Source organism: Elephantulus edwardii, unplaced genomic scaffold (genome assembly GCF_000299155.1).
Source record: "Elephantulus edwardii isolate Elephantulus edwardi_28Jun2011 unplaced genomic scaffold, EleEdw1.0 scaffold00113, whole genome shotgun sequence".
NCBI classification, from domain to species: Eukaryota; Metazoa; Chordata; class Mammalia; order Macroscelidea; family Macroscelididae; genus Elephantulus; species Elephantulus edwardii.
In genome coordinates this window covers 3,193,348-3,216,043 of record NW_006399863.1, presented here as the reverse complement: position 1 = coordinate 3,216,043, position 22,696 = coordinate 3,193,348, and the positions used below count along the sequence as shown (strand labels likewise).

At 39.6% G+C, this 22,696-nt stretch overlaps 1 protein-coding gene across 3 annotated transcripts in view; it reads left to right on the top strand.

The window, feature by feature from the left end:
• The first annotated feature begins 2,455 nt into the window (after positions 1-2,455).
• Positions 2,456-22,696, top strand: part of SLMAP (sarcolemma associated protein) — a 183,965-nt gene continuing 163,724 nt past the window's right edge. For 2 of the 3 annotated variants that reach the window (XM_006892207.1, XM_006892205.1), the window contains exon 1: positions 2,565-2,860. In XM_006892207.1, the coding sequence (XP_006892269.1) occupies positions 2,663-2,860 (198 nt within the window). In that variant the 5' untranslated portion in view covers positions 2,565-2,662. Of the gene's footprint in view, positions 2,861-22,696 lie in introns of all 3 variants that reach the window. The other variant, XM_006892206.1, reaches the window with a different exon arrangement.

Sequence of the window (22,696 nt, the reverse complement as noted above, 5' to 3'; positions counted from 1 at the left end):
CCCATTCTACAACAGTGGCACCATGCAGTATTTGTCCCTTGGTGACTGAGATATTTCACTCAGCATAATGTCCTTGAGGGTCACCCATTTTGAATAATATTGCACGAGTTTCTTGGTTTTAAATGCGGTGTAGCATTCCATTGTGTGAATATACCAGGGCTTCTCTATCCATTCATTTTTTGATGGGCACTTAGGTTGCTTCCGATTCTTTGCTATTATAAACAAAGCTACGATAAACATGGGTGTGCATATATCTGCTTGAATGGCAGTTATGGTCTCTCTGGGGTATAGTCCCAGTAATGGGATTGCAGGGTCAAATGGTATCTCTATTTGCAACTTTTTGAAAAAGTGCCACACCGCTTTCCACAACAGTTGCACCATTTTACATTCCCACCAACAGTGAATAAGAGTTCCGGTTTCTCCACAACCTCGCCAGCATTTGTTGCTTGTTGTTCTGTTAAATTTTGCAATTCTGACTGGGGTGAGATAGTATCTCATAGTTGTTTTGATTTGCATCTCTTTTAGAGTTAGGGATTTTGAACATGTCTTCATGTGCTTGTTGGCCATCTGCATGTCTTCTTTGGTGAAGTGTCTGTTCATATCCTGTGCCCATTTTGCAATTGGATTAGTATCACTTTTTTTCTACCTCCTCTTCTGAACCCAATTTCAATTTCTGGCAGTGCCATTTTGAGTCACTGAAGCAATCATTTAAAAATTATAGTCATCATAGTTTTACTTCTATATGATATTAATGGTATTATTTAAATATCTTTCAGTTTGTTGGCCAGGGAGTTTTATTCCAAAATTCTTGATAGAGACATGTGAGTTCTTCCAGTGTTGAATCTATTGAAACTTCTCAATTGAACACATGACCAGTTTTGCAAGACCAATAACTTAGTCACTGGAAAATATATTTCTCCCTCCACCCCCACCTCCTTCTGTTCTTAGGTGCACAAATTCTGAGACTTATGGGACTTTGGCAGCTCACAAATTAGGAGGTGGGGAATGTAGGAAACCTGTGTTGCCCACAGTTGAGATGGCGGCTTATGACATCTCGTTTGGATAAGTCTGTATTCTTTCATTAGTAGTGTTTTTAACTAAAATTAGAGTAAGTCAGATTTCGTAAAAGTTTGTCCCTTTTTACTAAAAAGGTAGATCAGAACGGTGGCATGTTTTGTTTAAACAACCTCCTCCCCTTAAATTCTCGCTTGCCCTTAACAAGAATGGTCGTCAAAGTTGTCCTGCGATCTGAAGCTTTCAGCCCATAACCAAGATGGTGCCCGTCGGCGTGTTAAAAATAAGTTGCCCTCTTTTTGCCCTCGACCAACATGGCTGCCTCGGCGTCGCTCACGTGATATCCCCTGACTACGGCGCGGGAGATGGGGTAGGAGGGCTCTTGCAGGGTGCGCGCTCCCGCGGTGGTGCACCGTGTAGATTTCAGTCAGAGTCACTATGGCGGCCGGCGCTGGCAAGGTAAGCTGAGGCGGCGGCAGCGGCGGCGAGGGAGGCAGCACCGGTGCTGGCGTCCGGGCTCTGAACTCCCGCAGCTGGTCGACGGCAAGGCCGGCGGAGGTGGCGGGCTGCCGCGGGGGCCGGCGAGCGGCGGACTGAGCGGGGCGAAGGCGAAGGCAGGCGGCACCGGCGCCTGACGGCCGTTTGTTTTGATATTTCCTCCACCAGGTCGGAAAGTTTCCTGCCTCATCGGGTGCAGCCTGAGCGTGCCGCCCGGGCCCCGCGTGGTGCAGGCGGCGGCCGACTCCGCCTGGGGCCTCCAGGCCTCTCCCCCAGCCCCGGGCCAGCTCCCTCCCCCACCTCTCCCGCCGGGAGCTGCGGCTGCCGGCCCTGCGATGCGACCCTCGCGGCGGCGACCCTGAGGGGAGGCGGCCCGACACCCCGGGACCAACTTCCCGTCGGCCGGGACCCCGTCGTCTCCGCGGGCTCGCCCCTCGCTCGCTCCGTCCGCGCCGGCCTGCGGAGCCCGTTCGGTGCCTGGTCGCGGGGACGCCTGGCCCGCCCGCTGCCGCCCCGGCTCGCGCCAGGCCGGGGACCCCGCACCCCTCCCCGGGCGGCCTCCAGGAGCCGGGCCATGCACAGCGTCCCGCCGGCTGCCTAGACCCCGCGGCGTCCCTCGTCCTCGCCGCGACGGAGGCGGCCAGCGGCTGCCCGCAGCTGCCCGGCGACCCCGGACCCCGGCCGCCCCGAAGCGACCCCTCGCTGGATGCTGCAGTGCCGCCCCGCTTCCGCCACCGAGGGGCCGGAGCGGCGGCCATCCCGCACGGAAGCCGAGGCTCGGGGCTGCGTGACTCATCTGCTCGGAGCCCGGTCCCCCAGCTGTCCTGCAGGAGTTTTCTGGGCCGGAGCTGTCCGATGTGCGAGCCGTCTCTCCGCAGAGCAGGCGGTGGACGGAGAGCGGCCAGTCGGCTGGCGGTGATTGGGGCGCTGCGGGCTGTTGGACGAGGTGATGGGGCTTGTGCGCCGCCTTGCCCCCGCGCCCGAGTGAAGAGTTGTTGATGCTCGCTGGTTATGTGTAGACCATGCACATTTGGCTTTAATTTCAAATTTTGGGGGGGCTAGGGCCATCGGCTGGTGAAGGGCACTCGAGATCTGGAGGAAGTCCTCTCTTGTCCCTGTTTGGAGAGAACACCCCTCCTGTCTGTCCTCGATGCCGTCAGCCTTGGCCATCTTCACTTGCCGCCCGAACTCGCACCCGTTTCAGGAGCGACATGTCTACCTGGACGAGCCCATCAAAATCGGCCGCTCGGTGGCCCGCTGTCGGCCAGCGCAGAATAACGCCACCTTTGACTGCAAAGTGCTGTCCCGGAACCATGCTCTCGTCTGGTTCGATCACAAGACGGGCAAGGTAATGTCACCGTGGTGTCTGACGATGGACTTTCCATTTCCCTTTGACAGGTGTTAGAATGTGTGCAGGATCCCAGGGTTGCACCCCAAGGACTTAGAGCAGGGGCGAGGAATCTGCTGTGTGTGTGTGTGTGTGTGTGTGTGTGTGTGTGTGTGTGTCTAGTTCTAGTGGAAATGTAATAGAAGTGGTTGAATGGAAAAGAGAGAAGGTATTGTAATTAAATGCCCCCCGGAGGGCGACGGCAGCTTGATGGCATGGTCTTTCCCAGTGAAATCCCAAACCTTAATTCAAGCCGGAAAACTAGACAGTGAAACTTGGCATCTCACTTTTCTCTCTTTTTAGAAAGGTGCATTTGCAGTTCAGTGCTTGATGAAGCAGGGAGCAGCTCCCAGAGCAATGCAGGGAATCTGGGGCCAGTATTTCTCCAGAGCTCAAATGTCTCCCTCATGCTGTGTACTTAGCACATAGCTTTTAGTAGAGTTCTGATCAGGGCCTTTCTAGTAAGGGCAATTGGTTGAGTAAACAAACTGACTTTTTGGAAAGACTTGATACATATATGCCCCTGACAGTAATTTGCAGCAATCAAAGCTAATTAAGTATAAAGAAGTGTTGACTTTTCAGGGGTTTTGTTTACAAGTTGTGCAAACATAAGCACTTTTATAAAAAAAGTTCCTTAAAAGTAATTTACAAAGGTGATATTTAAAAGTCAGGAAATTAATTTCTTTTCTGAAATTATGTCCAGGTCTCTCAGCACATTACCTAGTTGTAAATGGAATAAATTCAGCAGTCTTCACTTAAGTGTAGCTATATTCGTCTTTTATGTTAGCTCTCAAATTTACTATATGCTTGATGTTTATATCTTAAGAATACAAAGAAAAGTTTTAAGACTCACAAGTTTTGTGTGTGTACTGTATTAGAGCTTAATTTTATGCTTGAACTTGATGTTTCAAATGAGCTACTGAGCTAAGTTCCAACTTAAAATAAGTTATGTAAGATTAATATGAGTATCTCAGGTTTCATCTTGACTTTTTGCCCCATTTTTTCCCCCGAGTTAAAACGATTTCTTTCTTAAAAAGAAGAATTTAAGTCTTCAGGAGGAGTGTTTTGAAAGAGACCTAAACCGTAAAGGGATGAGAGAAAGCATATTTCTGCAGTTACTGAAGTGTGGAGTTATATAAATTATCTTTAAAGGAAAAAGGAAAAGATTACCAAAGTGCTCTGTGCTTGCATAATACCTGTACCCTGCTCTGTGTGTAGGACGAGAACTGAAAAGTATGTTAATTTTTCTGGTAGAACACCAGATGCTCATTTACCTGTAGAACAAATTTTTTTTTCTTTCTGAAAGCTAAAATTTTGGTGCCTCGGAGACTTCATAAATTACCCAGAATCCTTTCAAGCAGTTTAACTCAGAGGTCAGGGCACTTGTGCCCTAACTAACGTTTACTTTTTTTGTGCCCCTGGGCAGCTAGTAAAGTCATAGGTTTGTTCACAGTGAATTCTTTGCAAATGAACTTTATTTTTTTTTTATCTTTAATTTGATTCAGCACTCAAAAGAAACTCTAATTTCTCCTTTTACTTATTTGAGAACTAGGAATAACATGAAAGGTATACTAACACCCTCACATTAGCTTATTTTGTTGTTCTTTACCATTGAGTCATAACCAACCCATAGCTTACCCTCCAGACGGTTTTCAGAGGTAGATAATTGCCGATTGCCCACCCTTCTACAGAGCAACTGGTGGAGTCAAACCTCGTGCCTTTTGGATTGTAGCACAGCTTCTTGCTATTAGCCCACCAGGGACTGTCACATTAGCTTATTTTGAGATGATTAAGCATATATGAAGTGTGTGTTTAGCATGTTAATTGAGAAGACACATTAATGAATGTGGGTTTTGTTTTTTTTTTTAAATTTTTATTTTATTATTTTTGTGTGAGTATACCATCAAATCAGATCTGACTGGTACAGGAGGAGACTGCCCCTCCTTCCCCGGCAGAGCATCTGGTGGATTTGAACCCTGCGCCTCTGGTATTGTAGTTGCAGCTCCTTGCCACTAGGCCACCAGAGCTCCCCTGTTAATGAATGTTTTGAATGAAATTTGTTACTAGAACTTACCTTTAAAAGATGCATTTTGTTTATTTCTGCCATTTTCTCCAAATTTGACTCAGGATACAAGAATATTCTTTAAGTGTAGGTGTAATGATTGGTTATTGTATCATCCAGTCAAATGAAAACAAATGACTAGTCAGTTCTTACCAAGTGATTATTTTCAGGAGTTAACAATTTAAAATTTAGATTTGATTATACAGTAGGTTTTTATTAAGCATCTGGTACATACCAGATAGTATGAGGTACCCAGTTCCCAAGAAGACAGTTTGGTCAAATAGTTACTGTTATTTTTGTGTGAATTTTCCAGTTTGAAGATTACTGCTCTAATTCTGTCTAATAATCTTAATTATCATAAGAAAATATTATATTAACCAAAAGTTTTTGGGTTAATATATATTCTTCACAAATTTCTTTATGTAACATTTATGGCCCTCCTGTAAGTATCACTGCAGGCATTTTTTAAAAAAACTTCTTTGTGTTAGTTTTCCCATCTGGTAGTAATAGTACTTATTATTGTTTTGAACATTGAGATAATCTTACAAATAACTTAGTATGCTTCCCTGCTGGCTCTTATTGAAGGCCAGATACCTGGGGAGAAGGGAGTGGAAATCATCTCAGAAGCTCTTTCCAATTTACTGTAACAAAACACAACTGAATTTAAACCCAGGAGGCTCAATTGCATGTGCCCTGGTGGCTTACCAAAAGGTTGGTAGCTCAAATCCCCTAAACTGCTCCAGGGAGATAGATGGACAGCCTCCTAAAGATTTACAGCCTCAGAAACCCGATGGAGATGACGAGAAGCCTGATGAGCCTGACTAGGTTTGGCAGTGAGACTTTGTGTGTTAGTCTACATAGACTAAATAGATAGACCAAATAGACTGCTACACATGTCTCAGGGGGGCTCTGATGGATTAGTCTGTAGGTTGTCTTGTTGCTGACCTACAACTTATGCCTTTCTGGTGGTGAATCTGCCAGGAGAACGATAGACAATCTACTGCCATGCGATTTACAGCTGCAGAAGCCCCACTGGTTCTAACTTGACTGAGTTAGAAATGAGTTTGGTTTTCTGATGTATTTCTCGCCTACATAGTGGCTGGTAAGTTTGAACTACTGACATTTTGAGTAGCAGCTTAGACCCTCATAGAGGGTCTTCCCCTCCTGCACTGTCCCTCCACTCTGCCCAGCATGATGTCCCTCTCCAAAGACCTGTCTCTCCTTACATGTCCAAAGTATGTCAGGCGAAGCCCCAGAATCCTTGCCTCCAAGGAGCAGCCTGGTTTAACCCTCTCTAGGATGAATCTATTTGTTTTCTTGGCAGTCCATGGTACATTCAGTACTCTTCTCCAGCACCACGGCTCAAAGGTGTCAATTCTCCTTCTATCCTCCCTAGTCATTTTCCAACTCTCTGATGCTAAATTAATAGAACATATTATTTCAAAAAACTAATAGCAAATCAGTCTTCACACCAGGCACGAGGGCCATAGTATAGAAGTGTAATGATACCAGTTTGAGGACTAAGGTGTGTTTAATTCAGGCTATAGTCTTTCTGATCACTTGCTATGCATCTGAGAGCTGAACGGTGAATAAGGATGACAGAAGAGTAATTGATGCCTTTGAGCTGTGGTGTTGGTGAAGAGCACTAAATGGCTGAGAGAACGAACAAATATATCTTAGAGGGGGTGCAGCTGGAGTGCTTTCTGGAGACAGAGATGATGAGGCTTAGGCCATGTTGCTAGGAGATGCTATTCCTTGGAGAGAGACAGGATGCTCAGAAAGGTAGAGGATCAGCGAAGGAAAGGAAGACCCTCAACCAGGTAGATTGACATGGTAACCACCACAGTGGGCTCTAACATGTCAGGAAGTGTGAGGATGGCACAGGGTTCAAATCTTTTGGCACCTGACAACAATAACATTTTGGTGTTTAAATCAATGGTGTTGGAGGATGATAGGTTTGTCACAAATCAGAGTAATAATAATTCCCAAATAATCTTCTTAAGGATATGTTATATGCTAATGATTTGGTTTCAGCTCATGGTGACCTATGCCTAATTGAATGATCCAATTCTTGGTCCTTCATCATCCTCATAATTGTTGCTGTGTTTGAACACCTTGTTGCAGCCACTGTGTCATTTCATCTGATTGGGAATCTTCCTCTTTTTCAGTGACCCTCTCTCTACTTTACCAAGCATGGTGTCCCCCTCCAGGAACTGACCCTTCCTACTAACGTGCCTAAAGTATGTGAGGCAAAGTGTTACTCTCTTTTTCAGGAGCATTCTAGAAGTTGATGAGGGTGAGATAAAACTGGCAAAAGCAGATTATTTTAAATAAGCTTGACCTCTTCACTTGCTATTGAAACAACTTTGGTTGGATAGGTTAGTAGCTATAGGAGAACATCTATTTTGTGAGATGATTTAGGCCTTGTCTTTGTAATTATCAGACTCAGAGGAAAATAAATCTGCTTCCTGTGTGTTTCCTCCTTTTTTGTGTAAAGTAGTTGTTGAATAAATGAAACTGAGAAGAGAGTGTGCTGCCAGATTCTGGAATGTCCTGATTACCAAGCCAAGGACATGAACCTCTGGCTTCTGAAAGGTCCAGCAGGATACTGAACATCCTCACATCACCATTTAAGATAAGAGTGATACAGTAGCATATTGAGTGGAATGGAACAAGGAAAAGTGGTTGAATCTAACCAACACTAACAACAGTGTACCTTGCCCTGTTTTTAGCACTTGGCATGTTAATTTTATTTAATCCTTAAGTAAATGAGGCAGATGCTTTGCCTGTGTTAACTTTAAAGAGGAAGAAGCTCCTGGTGGCATACTCCATAGTGAGTTGTTATGACCCGAAAGCGTGCCTCTGGCAGTTTGCTTCTACCTGCGGCTTTGCAGGAGAAAGATGGACAGTCTCTTCTCGCATGATTTACAACCTCAAAAACCAGCCGGGGGCTCACCTCTGAGCCAGTTCTGCCTTGATGGCAATCATAGAATTTATCAGGAATTGGAACACAAAGATTAGGGTAGTTTGCCAAAATTCACACAGCCAATAAATAGTAGAGCTAGAATTTGAACCAAGATATTCTCTTGACTCTCAAATCTAAAACCATTTATCTATCCTGCTACTTATTCCAAGACCTTGTAACAGATTAGATGGGGTGTTTGTCAGACCATAGACCAGGCATTCGGTCGAGATGAAAATAAATGGCAAAAAGTAAATGAAGACAAGTTTGTCATTTATCTATTAGAAATTCAGCAAAGAGAGAATCTTCATGGCCTAGAGATGTTAGAAAAGGTTTCATGGGTAAGATTCAGTTTGTTGTTGTTATGTACCATCAAGTTGGAACTGACCCATAGCTAACCTTCCAGCAAGTTTTCAGAGGCAGTAAATTGAAAAGGAGTTGGTTGCCCATCTTTTCCCCACGGAGTAGCTGGTGCATTCAAACTTTGTATCTTTGGGTTGGCAGCACAATTCCTTACCACTAAGCCACCAGAGCTCAAGATACAATATATTGTTGTTTTATGCCATCAATTTGGAACTGACCCATGGCTGACCCTCCAGCAGTTTTCAGAGATAGTAAATCACACAGGAAAATGTCTATCCTTCTCTTGTGGAGAAACTGTGGATACAGTTTAAGATTTTGATAAAAGAACAGCATGTAGATAGAATCAGTCAGGAAAGAGCTTCGGGTGGGAGGAATTGTTCAAGCAGTGGCATAGAGACATGAGTGATATGTTCCAAGGTCATGGCAAAGAAGCAAAAGGCAGAATTTGGCAGCTGAGACTGTATCTTTCCTATTCTGTCAGTATCTTGCCATGACAACAAAGATCAGGCCTCAGCTTTAGGGAGAATGACAGATCATATTTTGATTAATTTTTTTTGTGTCTTTGTTTTAGCAGATACCTGATTTTTATTGTTGTCAGAAGTAGAAAGTTCATTAAGAGGTGCAGGTTTTTGTAAGAAAGTCATTTATTTGATGCAGATGTCAACTCTGATTGGCACAAATGGTTAAGTCTTTACTAGCCATAAGGTTGGTGGTCCCAAAACTTCAAGAGTTACCTTATAGGGCAGGCCTACTCTGTTGCTTTTGAAAGCTCTTCGCCTCAGAAAGCCTATGGGGCAGTTTTCTCGGGACCTGGGCCCAGGAATCAAGAATCAACTTGATGACAAATATTTGCAATGAGAATGTTTTACGATGGTTTAGTATGATCAGAAGATTAGGTTGTATATACACAGCACTTGACTCCATTCTCTGTTGTGGGGTGTTTTTTTTGTGATAAAAGAAATGTTTCAACTTTTATTTCAAGTTACAGCATTTTTTCTGTTATTTGCCTTTATTCTTTAAGTTAAATTAACTTTTTAAACTCCTCAGGCTTCTATTTGGTTTCTTTTTTTTTACACAACAGTGACTTTGTTTATTTCATTTTATTTTTATTATTATTTATTATGTGGGTACTGTCAAACCAGATCTGACAGGTACAGAAGGAGATTGTCCCTCCTTTTTCCAGCAGAGCATCTGGTGGATTTGAACCTCATACCTCTGGGATTGCAGTGAAGCTTCTTGCCACTAGGCCACCAGAGCTCCCTGGCTTTGTTTATTGTTGCATGAATTATTTGGTTTCTTAAGTGATATTTATGTTAAAGCTTAGTTTCTATTCTCTTTGAGAAATAGGCTGTCATTTAGAGCTTTAAATGAAAGGGTTATGAGAGAAGTTCTCACTTAATGTTTGATACTTATTTGAATGAAGAAAGATACTGGCTTGAGGCTGCAGAAAAGTTTTATGAACTTGACTGTCTTGCCGGTGCTGCTTTGGCTGCCATTTGAGCAGTTTATTGGAGCCTGGTGTGTAATGGATTGGATTGCTAACTGAAAGATCGGTATTTTTAATACACTTGCTCTGTAGAAGGATGAACGGGCTCCACCCATAATGAATTCCTGCCTTGGAAGACTTGCTATGACTTGGAACCCACTTGACAGCATTGGGTATGGGTTCTTCCTGTGGTAGAATAATTTACACAGTTGGTACTCTTGTACAAAATTTCTTGTTGTTACTCCATTAATTTTGGCATGAGGTAGCACAGTCAGAGTCATTGCTGTGGAGTCAGAACCAATTTATAGAGGACCCTCCAGTGGGTTTTTGGAGGCTGTAAATCGTTGCACTCGAGGTGATTGCCCCCATCTTTGTCTCACAAAGAGGCTGATGGGTTCGAACCATGTGAAGGGGCGCTACCTTTAGATTAGTGGTACAACTCTACTCACTGTGCCACCAGAACTCCCTTATAATTCCTTTAAAAAAACCTTTCCTTTTCCTCTCCCTCCCACACTCATCCCTGTCTTCGATTACTCTTTTTCCTTTGCCCTCAAACTCTGTGTACTAGCTACATGATGGTACTCACTGTTCCTGGAACAAATGCCTTTTTTGCTGTGGTGTCTTTCAGAGTGACCTTTCCGCTTTTTCACTTGAGGCCCAGTTCCAATGAGAGGCCTTCTTTAACGCCCACAAACTGAAGGATTAATTCTGTTTTCCTCTATACTCCTAACTTTGAACGTAATTCCATTATAGGACATAGACAATGAAATAACTATGATGCAAGTATACAATAGCTTGGCCTGAGGTGAGCCCTTGAGAACAAGGGATTAGTTACTATAAATGTTTGAATGAGTGAAATAGAACAATGGAGTAGATTGTATTTTTCCCGATTTAGGTGGGTCAAAGGGCAGAAGGCCATTCTAATTAGGAACCAATTTGAGATTATGAATTGAATTATCAATATGTGGCCCTTGTATACAAATCACTATGTATTGAAAATTTGTATTCTGGATTTGTGGGAAATTTTGTGATTGGTAACATTAATTTTGAGTCATTCAATATAGCAAAGTAGTACTTTTAAAAAAGGATTTTATACTATTTACCATGCTTTAAAAATGACACTCTGGAGATAAGTAATGGAGTTACAGGTTGACTCTCTTTATCCAAAATATTTGATGTTTAGATTTGCACACGGTCATATTTATAGTAACTAAGGGGGGTTGAAACATGAATCTAGATTTTTTTCCCCCTGCCCTGAAATAAAAACCATTTGCTCTGAACTTCATGAACTAAAAAATTTTCTGAACAGTTATAAAATACCTTCCTTTTGCTCACTTGATAGGTATTCTGAGCTATTTCTGAGTGCATAAGTAAAATGCTGTCATATGATTGCCTTTTAAAGACTAAAAGAACCTGAGTTAATTATTTCTCTAAGTCAGCGAGCATTTTTAAGTTACCTGTACTACTCCTAGTGATAAAAATCCTTTCGTGCTTGCATGGAGTCAGCTGATTTGGATTTAGGTGTTTATGCAGACAAAGGAAACAGCCTTGGAAAAACTTGTTTGACCATGTAAATTTTTTATTCTTTAAAGAGAATACTTGGCAGATAGAAAAGGAATACAGTTTATATAGAAATACGAAAATAGAAACTTTCTGATGATTAGTTCTGTATCCTTTGCTAAATATATGATTTGGATTAGGTTTTAAATTTAAAGACATTAGAAACTTATTGTATTAAAGTCTTATCAATATTTCAGACTTATTTACCTTTATAAATACTAGTTTATTTTAAGTCAAGCAGAAATTAATATTTAATGTAAGACTGGCTTTTGTTTTTCTTGTGTTTACATAATGGGGACATAGTCTCATAAAAACTGCAAGCAATAAGGTGAGATATATACATATACATATATCAATATATGTATATGTATTTTAGAAGATGAAAATCTCCATTCACATGAATATTGCTCAACTTCTTTTCTGCTCCAGAACTATTGTTACTAGTTTGATCTATATAATTTTGAGAACATTTTGTACATTTGCTTAGGTACATATAAAGGTATACTGTAAAGAAGTATAGAGTTTGTGGTTTTTAAAAAATTATTGTTATTTTTTTAAAAAATAAATTACTTGATCGTGCTAATGCGAAACCTATACTTGAACCAGGAGGCAGTCGTCAGAACAGAGCAAGGGAACACTGCATGTTTCAAAATTGGGAAGGGCGTACGCCAGGGATGCATCCTATCTCCATACCTTTTCAGCCTATATGCAGAACAGATTATCCGGGAGGCTGGGCTCTATGACAAGAAATTTGGGGTCAAGATTGGTGGACGATTTATCAACAATCTGCGTTATGCAGATGATACAACCCTGCTTGCTGAAACTGAAGAGGACCTGAAGCACCTGATGCAGAGGGTCAAGGACTGCAGCCTCCAATATGGATTGAGGCTCAATGTCAAGAAGACAAAGATTCTCACCACTGGACTAATTGGCAGCATCAGGATGGATGATGAAGAGATTGAGATTGTACACAGCTTTAGTTTGCTTGGCTCCACAGTCAACACTCTTGGCACCAGTAGCCAGGAAATTAAAAGGGCATTGCCATGGGAAAGTCTGCTGTTAGGGACCTCTCCAAAGTACTGAAGAGCAATGGTGTCTCTCTGGAGACTAAGGTGCGTTTGATACAGGCTATGGTCTTCGCAATCACTTGTTATGCATCGGAGAGTTGGACAATGACCAAGGAGGATAGAAGGAGAATTGATGCCTTTGAGCTGTGGTGCTGGAGAAGAGTATTGAGACTACCATGGACGGCTAGGAAAACAAACCGATTTGTCCTGGAAAGGGTTAAACCGGGTGGCTCCTTGGAAGCAAGGATTCTGAGGCTCCGTCTAACATACTTTGGACATGTTGTGAGGAGAGACCGGTCCTTGGAGAGGGACATCATGCTTGGGAGGGTGGAGGGACAGCGCAGGAGGGAAGGCCCTCTCTGAGGTGGATTGATTCAGTGACTGGGATAATTTGGATGGCAGTGTCAGAGACGGTGCGATTGGCACAGAACAGCGGAGTTTAGGGCTGTTGTACATAGGGTTGCTATGAGTCGCAAGCCACTCGATGGCACATAACAACAACAACTTGTATTTTGACCCAAGTTCAGACTGTTGTAAAACTCATGTTACCAGTTATTGAGCACTCACCTGTTTGTTGCTTTGCTCAAAGTGTTTTATGTCTCTTATCTTACTTAAGTCTCATAACAAACTTTTGTAGTAGGTACTGTTATCTTCCCTTTATAGTTGAGAAAAGTAAGACTAAGAGATGTGAAGGAATTTGTTCAGGTTTATACATGTGGTTACTGCTGAAGTCATGATTTGAATCTCAGTCATCTGATTGCAGAATGCACACTCTTGTTGCTCACTCTGTTTCTACCTATCTCATCATGCTATCTTAGCCATTATTGATTCTATTAATAGTACTTTAATGACCAAAGGAAAGAATACATTGAAATAAAAACTTCATTTGTACTAAATCTTAGATATTTTGTTAAGAAGTCAGTTTGGAATTTAATTTTTCAGTGTTGTTTCTTTATTTTGTTGTTAAAAGTATACACTGGCAAAGTATACCACAGTTCAAGTTTTTAGGTGTACAGTTCAGTGACATTGATTATATTCTTCAAGTTACATAGCCGTTCTTACCTGCCTTTTCTGAGTTGTTTCATAGCCCATTAACATAAACTGTTGCTTCTTAAGTTTCCTATCTAATATTATGAGTTGATATTATCAATTCAGTCTCATATACATTGTTCTTGCTACAGGTAGACTATTTTACAGTATTTTTTTAATTACAAGTTTGTAAGTTGAATAGAAACTCTTAATATAAAGTTTATTGGCATTTCAGTGCCCAAATACTAAGACACTTTGTCTTCTAAATTTGATAAGTCCTAAATTTTATGTTTGGAAGGTTGTGTTTTAGATGAAATAATAACACCTTATAATATATACTCCATAAATAAACTTTCTAACTTAGAAAATTGACTAAGTTTGATTCTCTAACTACAGAAAAGATATTGTATTAGATGGTAATAATAAGGTTTCTTTTATATCTAAAATCCAGGGATAAAAAATAAGATCATGCTGTATATTAAAGACTTAAATTTTGGTCATTTTTTCTGAATTAGAATGGTAACTTATGGGGTGTACATTATGTGCATATTTCATTTGAAACACAACTTCCAAACTTTCTGAATTTAGGAATTTTCCAATTCGGGGTGTGGGGGGTGGGGAAGTGTCTATTTAAGAGTGTTATAGTACTTGCCAGCGACAGTAGCAGAGTTCAACAGGGCAGCAAACAGGGAACACTGTCAAGGTTGTGGAGAGATTGGGACTCATAGTCACTTCTGGTAGGAATATAAAATGGTACAGCCACTATAGAAAGCAGTCTGGCACTTTCTCAAAAAGTTGGAAATAGAAATACATTTGACACAGCAATTCTACTACTGAGAATATACCCTGATTCAAATAAATGATGCACACCTGTGCTTTTTGCTGCATCATTCAGATAGAATCAGCTACCCAAGAGCTTATAAACAAACAAATGGATAGGAAAACTGTGGTACAGTCAGACAATGGAATATTATGCAGCATTGATAAACAATGAACTCGTAAAACATTATACAACATGGAGGAGCCTGGAGGACATTATGTTGCATGAAAGTATCTGTCATAAAACAGTGGTGTATAATACCACTGTTATCAAATAGGACAGACATGGGAAGGGTTGCAGACAGAAGGAGGGAAGAGTAGATAGATAATGAACACTGATAGATTAGAACAGATAAGAAGAAGAACTGTCTGAAAGGATTATATGATTAGGCATTATGTGTATGACAACACTCTGGAACAAGAGATGCTTTGAGGATATTGCCGGAAGGGCTGGGGAAGGGTAGGGAGGAAATGTGCAAGGTGAAAAAAAATTCAAAATAATAAAAGATTCATCTGACTTAAAAAAAAAGAATATTATGGTACTTGAATACCAATATACCAGTAATTTTTACAGTGGAGAAAGAGCACTGATAGCGGGTAGTAAGCCCATCTTTGAAGAGAGATGAGCAGCCTTTCAGATGATTTATAGCCTCTGAAAACCCACGGGAGAGTCAGGTTTAAATCTGTTCCAATTTGATGATACTCAAGTTGATGGTAATTATGGTTGTAGGATAAGTGTACTTTTTTTGTTTTGAGGCTTTAGGGGAGAAATCTGGATAATAAAGAATGTTATAGAGTTCTCTGGTAACCCAGGAATTCCAATTATTATCTGAGACAAAACATGTCTAATAGAACTTGTGTCTAAATGTTTGTAGCAGCGTTATCCCTAATAACCGAAAAGTGAGAGCAACTGAAATATCTATTAACTGATGTACAGATAAATACAATATATTATTTCCAAAGAATGGAATATTACTTGACAATGAAAAGGAATAAAGTTCTGATACATGCTACAATATAGATGAACCTTGAAAACATACTAAGTGAAAGAACGCCTCAGACTCTGCCATTGAGTTAGAAACGACTCATAGCTGATCCAGCAGTTTGTCAAGATGGTATAAATTGCACAAGAAGAGATTGCCTGTATTTCTGCTGTGGATCAGCTGTTTGATCGGAACCACCTGCCTTTGGATTGGCAGTTAAATTCTATAATCACTAGGCAACCAGAACTCCCTTAAGGCCATTTAAAAAAAATTTTTTTTTGTATATGAGATGTGCAGTATAGGCAAATTCATAGAAAGTAGATTAGTAGTTACTGGAGGTTGAGAGGAGCAATTTGGAGGAAAATGGAACAAGAATACTGTTGGGGACATAGTTTCTTTTTCAGGTGATGAAAATGATAAAAGTTGATTGTGGTTATAGTTGCACAACTGGGAATACTGAAAACCATGAATCATATACTTTAAATAAGTTACTTGTCTGTTATTTGAATTTTATTTCAATAACGCTCTAACTGGGACACAGAAGTGCTAGATGGAGAAATAGTGAGAGGAGATTGACGCGTAGGAAATGGAAGAGAGTGGGGAGAGAGTTCATGAGTGGGTAGAGTCGCAGAAAAGTTTTTCAAGTATGGCGTGGCTTGATTTTGTTTCCTGTCTCATTTAGTATGAATGTCTTAAATCTTGGACCTTTGATTTAGCAGATGGAAAGTGTTTTTCCAAAGTGAAAGGCATTTGCTAATGGACACAGTTTTTGTTGATGTTGTAGTGTCAGAGCCTTAATGTAGGTGTTGAGAAGTTATACTTAGTGTGGTTGGTGTAGCACGGCTGGTTAACCTTTTTAATTGTTGAGTTGATTCTAGCTCATGGCAAACCGGTGTATGCAGAGTAGAATTGTATTCCACAGGGTTTTCAAAGGCTCTGGAACCTTTCAGACACAGACAGCCATTCTTTTCTTCCAAGGTGCCTCTGGGTGTGTTTCTGTCTCCCGTGCTAGTGGTTGAATTGTAAGAAGCTACTTGAACCTCTTTAGGGACAAGGTAAGAGTTAAAGCCATATCAACAAACGAATGGCTAGAGAAGCTGTGGTATATTCGCACAATGGAATACTATGCTGCATTAAAAAACAAGGAACTCATGCAATATTATTCAAAATGGTTGACTCTGGAGAACATTATGCTGAGTGAAATATCCCAGTCACAAAAGGACAAATATTATATGATGCCACTGTTGTAGAATGGGACTGTCCTTGGGGTTGGGGAGAGACTGAGTAAGATGGGTTCAATAATGTATACTGCACTGAAACAGAGGAGGGAGAAAACTGTTTAAAAGAGATATATAACTAGGTATTTCTGTCATCACAGGAGACTAGAGCGAGGGCTACATGGTGGAGGGGACCTGGGGGAGGGTTTGTAAAACAATGAAAGAATCTTTTCTTTTACTTCTCCATAATTTTTGGACTCATGTACTTATAACTTGTTAGTCAAATTTGTGTCTTCTAGGTTGCAACACCCCCATGATACATCTTCAAGGATATGAACATGTACGGCCAAGCACAATCAATAAGAGTGCATCTAAATTCCAAAATCAATCTCCATAATAGTCTATGTGTTTCCTACTGCCAAAGGGGCCCTTTAGAGTAGTGAGAGAAGATCTTCACCCTGAAACCCCCAGCGTCCCTTTTCAGCAGGAAGTAGCTAAGAGAATACGCCATCCCCTTTTCCTTATGACTCAGGGTGAAGTCTCTCTCAGGGAGGAGTGATAGGGAATGGCAAAGGACACACTGACAAAGAAGATTAATCAGAACTGGCTTTGACAAGCACTGTGGCATTTGGACAAGAACAAACTGGGAGGAGGGTAGAGAGAATAGTGCAACAATGAATGAATGGAAACCCAAAATCTCTGTAAATGTTTATGAAAATTAATAAAATATAGAAAAAAAAAGAGTTAAAACCATGACATGTGCCTTAGGCACCGTGTGGAGGGAGGGTGCCAGTAAAGAGTATCTTATTAACCATCACAGTTTTCATTGCTAACTGTGAGAGATCATGTAGCAAGTTAAACGTATTACGCATTTGAGAGCCTCTAAGAGTCAAGGCAGACTCAGATTTTGCCCTGCTGAGTGTAGGAAGAAATTGGGGTAGGGGTGGGGAAAGATTGTGAGCTTATTACGGACCAATTTTCGTCACTGAAAACAAGGAAGGTCATTTTTATTGTAGTACCATGATGTACGAAGTGAGAGATTAACCAGCTTGACTCATAATTTTGAGCTGATTGTAGAAGTTACCTAAAAGATGAGTGTCAAATATTTGGGCAGGGGCTCCATTTCAGTGCTTGCCATTTTCTGTGGACATGCCCCAGTCTAGGTACTAGTTTTAATCACCAAGGAATTTTTATTGTGCTGGCACATAGAAGGTGGTCAGCTACTGTTAGAATGAATGATGCTGTCTTGCATGAAAGTATTAGTTTATTTGGTAGTTGAATTTAAACTGGGAGTCCCTAACCAGTATCTGAATATCTTAACGTGTGTATTGCAGTTTAGACAATCCTGTTAAAATATAATGCAGTAAGTTGGACAATGGAAATATCTGTGACAGAGATAAAGGAGTGATACCATCCTTTTGTTATTTCTAGGAAATGCAAAGTTAGAAGTGACCAAGAGTTTGGGCTGGGAAAATCGTTGCTATCAAATCCTTCTAGTAGTTGAGCATTGCTGACAGCGGTTGTTGTATGGAGACAGTATGGTTAAAAGATTCTAGAATTGCTTTATCTGGGTTGGAATCCAGGCTCTACAGTTTGCCAGAAATGTGTGCTTATGCAGTCTCTGTGCTTCACTTTTCCTTATCTGTAAAAGTAGACAAACAGTGGGATCCATCTCAAAGGACCATTGTAAAGATTTAATGAGAATTCACATAAAGCACTGACATAGGTTAGGCACTTAATAACTTATGCATATTATTTATTTTTGTTTCAGTTGGTGTGTTTGTCCAATAATAAATAAGGCTTGTGTGTTCATTTTCTGAAAAATGTTTAAAAATACAATTTTCCTTTTAATACCTGTCTTTAAGAGTACCCTAAGTAAATTCTTTGATACTTTGCTAACTTTTTGAGTGTGTTTAAGAAATAGTGTTATAATGAATATCTGTTACTCAGTACAGTGATCCTTGTGTAGCACAAGCAGTTAATTGCCTGACTCCTAGTCAAAAGGTGGGCATTTCAAACTCATCTAGAGGCACTGTGGAAAGCAGACTTGACAGTCTTCTGAAAGGTCATAGCCTTAATTAAAAACTATAGATCCTTTCAACTCTACACCTATGGGGTCTATGAGTCAAGAGTTGATTCAGCAGCAAACAGTAATATCTAGGACTTTCCAGTCTGTCTTGTTTCCCTTTTAAAAAGCAATATTTGTACACAGTAGCATACTTGCTCTTCCTTACTTGAACTTTTGAAATGAAAAGAACTGAGTAAGCAATGTAATGTATATCTGATCTCTATAAGCCAGGAAATGTAAAAGAAAAATCTGTGAAGCCTTATCAGGCAACATGGGACATAGTGAAGGTATTGAAATTATTGTAATCTTCACTGAATTTGTAGTTCAGTTACAAAGCTAAATCTCTTATGAAATAATTAGAGAAGAATTAAAATCTGTGTAATTAAGAGCATTATGTGATCTTTGTAGGGAAAACTTGTTTGTCCTCTGTATAATGAAATATGTGTATGGAAAAGGCATTAATTCAATGATACAGTCAGTAGTGAATTAAATTTAGTAGTAAATTGAATCTAGAAGAGTAGTGTTGTTAAGAGTTTTTAGCTGTACGATACAGATTCTACAGATTGAAGCAGAAGAGGGTTTTTATTTTTATTTTTAAAGAAGTTGGGTAGTTTATAGGCATATTGAAAGGCTGGACCCTAGATTTGGATACTCTGCTATTGGAGCCATCACAAAATCATGCTGTAGAAGCAGTCTAGTGCAGACATGGCTGTTGCATTGCTTAAGCATTAGATACTTCAGCTTGTATTGCTGACATTGAATAGCACAGGTTGCCACTGGCACTGTTGGGCTTGAGCATCAGAGATCGTGAGGATGGCACAGGACAGAGCACATTTCAGTTGTTTATAGGATTGTTATGAATAATAGTTAACTTGATCATACCTAATAGCAATAGCAACACAGTCACTGTGGGTGAATTGCAAACACTGTGGCTAGATGGGCGGTATTAAATAGTCATTATACTGTACTTACAATTTTAATGGTTTTGCTTTTAATTTTTCTATGTGTCAAAATTTCGTTTTCCTGGTACACGTTATTGAAGAAGCTCGCTCTTTTTACATCTAATAAACTTAGCATGCCTGCTAAAAACCAGTTCACCATTAATGTATGGTATTATCACTACACTTTCAGTTTTATTGTTGCTCACTATGTCTGTTGTTTCATCAGTACCAGGTGGTTGTGATACTGTATTTGTGCTGTTAAAATGCATACTCACTGCTGACAAATAAATTCTAATTCACAGTGATGTATTGATTTTCCAAGTCTGTAAATTTTTATGGGGAGACATTGTCCATTTTTCTCCCTCAGAATGCATGGTGGATGCAGACCTTGAACTTGTTGCTTAGCACCGTGACACTTGATGCATTACCTATGCTTTAAAATCAGGGAGTATGAGTTTTCCTAGTTTGTGCTGCTTTTCCAGCATTGCTTTCGCTGTTTGGAAACTTGCTCTTCCAAATAAAGCTGAGGACTCTTGTCAATTTCTGTAAAGAAGCCTGTTGGAATTTCACTGGGATTGTGTTTAATCTGTAGTGTTTTGAGTGGTATTGACATATTAACAATATTAAATTTCTACTGTATGAATGTGGAACATTTTCCTATTTATTTAACTCTTCTTAAACTCTTAAATTTTGTATCATTGTTTTATGATTTTTATTGCAGTAGTCCTTAACATCTCTGGTTAAAGTTATACCTAGGTATTTTATTCTCTAGGATAATACTGTAAATGGAATTATTACTTTTCCGATCTCTCAGCTCTGGTAGCTTTGGTGCTGCCAGCTCAAAGGCAGGCAGTTCACATCCACCAACTGCTCCATGGGAGAAAGATGGACAGTCTCCTACATGTGATTACCTGCCGCTGAAAACTTGCTGGAGGGTTGTTTCCAACTCAAGGCTGTGTAACAACAGCAGGGTATAGAAATTTAATTGATTTTTATTAGTTGACCTTGTACCCTGCAACTTAGCGCAATTCCTCCATTCTAGAAATTTTCACATTAGAAGAATTTTGATGAAGAAAATATTGAATAAGACTGTCCAATCTAGAAGCAACTGTAAAGTTATTGAACCTACGTTAGAACTTAAGTTTGAAGTGTTTTACAACATAAAATTTATTTAGTAGTAATAGCCTTATAGTTTTAAATGAATACTCTAAATGGAGGCTTACATAATGATAATAGAATTATATTATTATATGGAAAAAGGGCTTTCAGATAAGTAGCAATTAAAGTTATTGGCATTATATGATTTTAACAGTTATTTTTCCACCTTCCTTACCGGTGACCTGATTTGAGAACTGTATCAAAATCTTATGTATTTTAGCAGCTATCTTGAGAGTTGAAATATAAATAGGTAAACTGTTTGAATAATCTAAGAAAAAGATTAAAAAACCCTTTCCAAGTATTGTTGTTAATGAACCATCCATTCAGAACTGACTTCTAGGCTTTCAGCTGCAGTAAATCACTGGAGGAGATTGTCCATCTTTCTGCCACAGTCAGCTGGTGGATTGGAACTGCATGCCTATGGGTTGGCAGTGTAGCTCTTTGCACTAGGCCACAAAGTATCAATTAATTATAAAAAATACCAAGTATGGCGAGCTCTTGTGGCCTAGTGGCAAGAAGCTGTACTTCAATCCTAGAGGCAAGAGGTTCGAATCCACCAGATGCTCTGCTGGAGAAGGAGGGACAATTTCGTACCAGTCAGATCTGATTTGATGGTACACACACACAAAAATAATAAACTTTTTTTTTTTAAAAAACCCAAGTATGTTTTCAAGTATTAGATAATAGTATTCTAAAAATTAGTGTATGCTATAAAAATTACCTTTTGACTTTTACTATTTATTTTAAATTGGTTTGCTTACAAAATTTATATACATTGTGTTTCACACTATTCTTCATTCACATTGTGTTTCATACAATCATGGATTATGTTTTATACAATTAATCACCATTGGACCTTGCCCATCCTTACTTTTACTATTCTTTATTATTAATGCCTTGTATATAATGTTACAGACACTTAGACAGACTTTATTACAAACTGCAATGGAGAATTATTTTGACATGACTGCTTTACTGTCAAGGCCTTCTGGTTGACTATTAAGTGATAGATTTAAAAGTCTATGTAATTCTAATAGTTACATTCTTCTACCAAAATATTTCCCCCCTAAGTAAAAATATTTACAATGTTGGATTAGAGAAGAAAACTTTACTGCTTTAAATAAAATTCAGCTACTTTAAAAAAGACTGACGAGAAGAGGGTGCTCGTTACCCAGTATGGAATCAGTGTTGTAACTCCATGTGCTCTGACTATGTAGTAATGCTCTGATAAGCTGTTGTCGTTAAGTCCAATTCATCTAACACAACTAGACAGCTTTCTTTTACAGTTTAATTTCTTGGTATTCTGGGGACATTGGACAGGGAAAACCAGAGTTCTTTAGACATAAAATAAAAATTTAGTATTTTATGTATGTGTTTTACATTATATATTATGGTATTATATTTCCCATTTCCTGTGGCTATTGCATAGAAGAATTACATTAATTTAGACTTTGTGATTTTGATTTTTGGTTATTTTAAATATGGATATGCTTGTGATAAATTATTTGGATTTAAACTTTTTTTAAAAAAAATGTGTTATTTTTTTGGTATATGTACCGTCAAATCGCATCTGACTGGTACAGGAGGAGATTGTCCCTTCTTCTCCAGCATCGCTTCTAGTGGATTTGAACCACACACCTCTGGGATTGCAGTACAGCTTCTTGCCCCTAGGCCACCTGACCTCACCTGGATTTAAATTTTTAAACTGTTAACTCTAAGTAAAAATTATTAAGTGATGATTTAATACTTCATGAAAGTTTGCCACTTGCTATAATTAGCACTGATTTCTTCTCCTGTTTTTTTAATCCCCACTTAACATATTTTGAACTTTGATCATGTTCAATCTCAAAATTTAACTTTTAATTATATGTTGTTCTCATTTAATTCTTTTGACCCTAGTTTATAATCTCCATAACACAAACAGTAAAAGCTTATGCTTCCTCGTTGTTCTGAACAAATACAGTGCTTGATATTCAGTTGATGGTAAAATAAATTAAAAAAATATGTATATACAGTTAATATTGTATCTTTCTCCCATGAAATTATGAAAGTATACCATTTTAAAAAATTTGTCATTTTTTT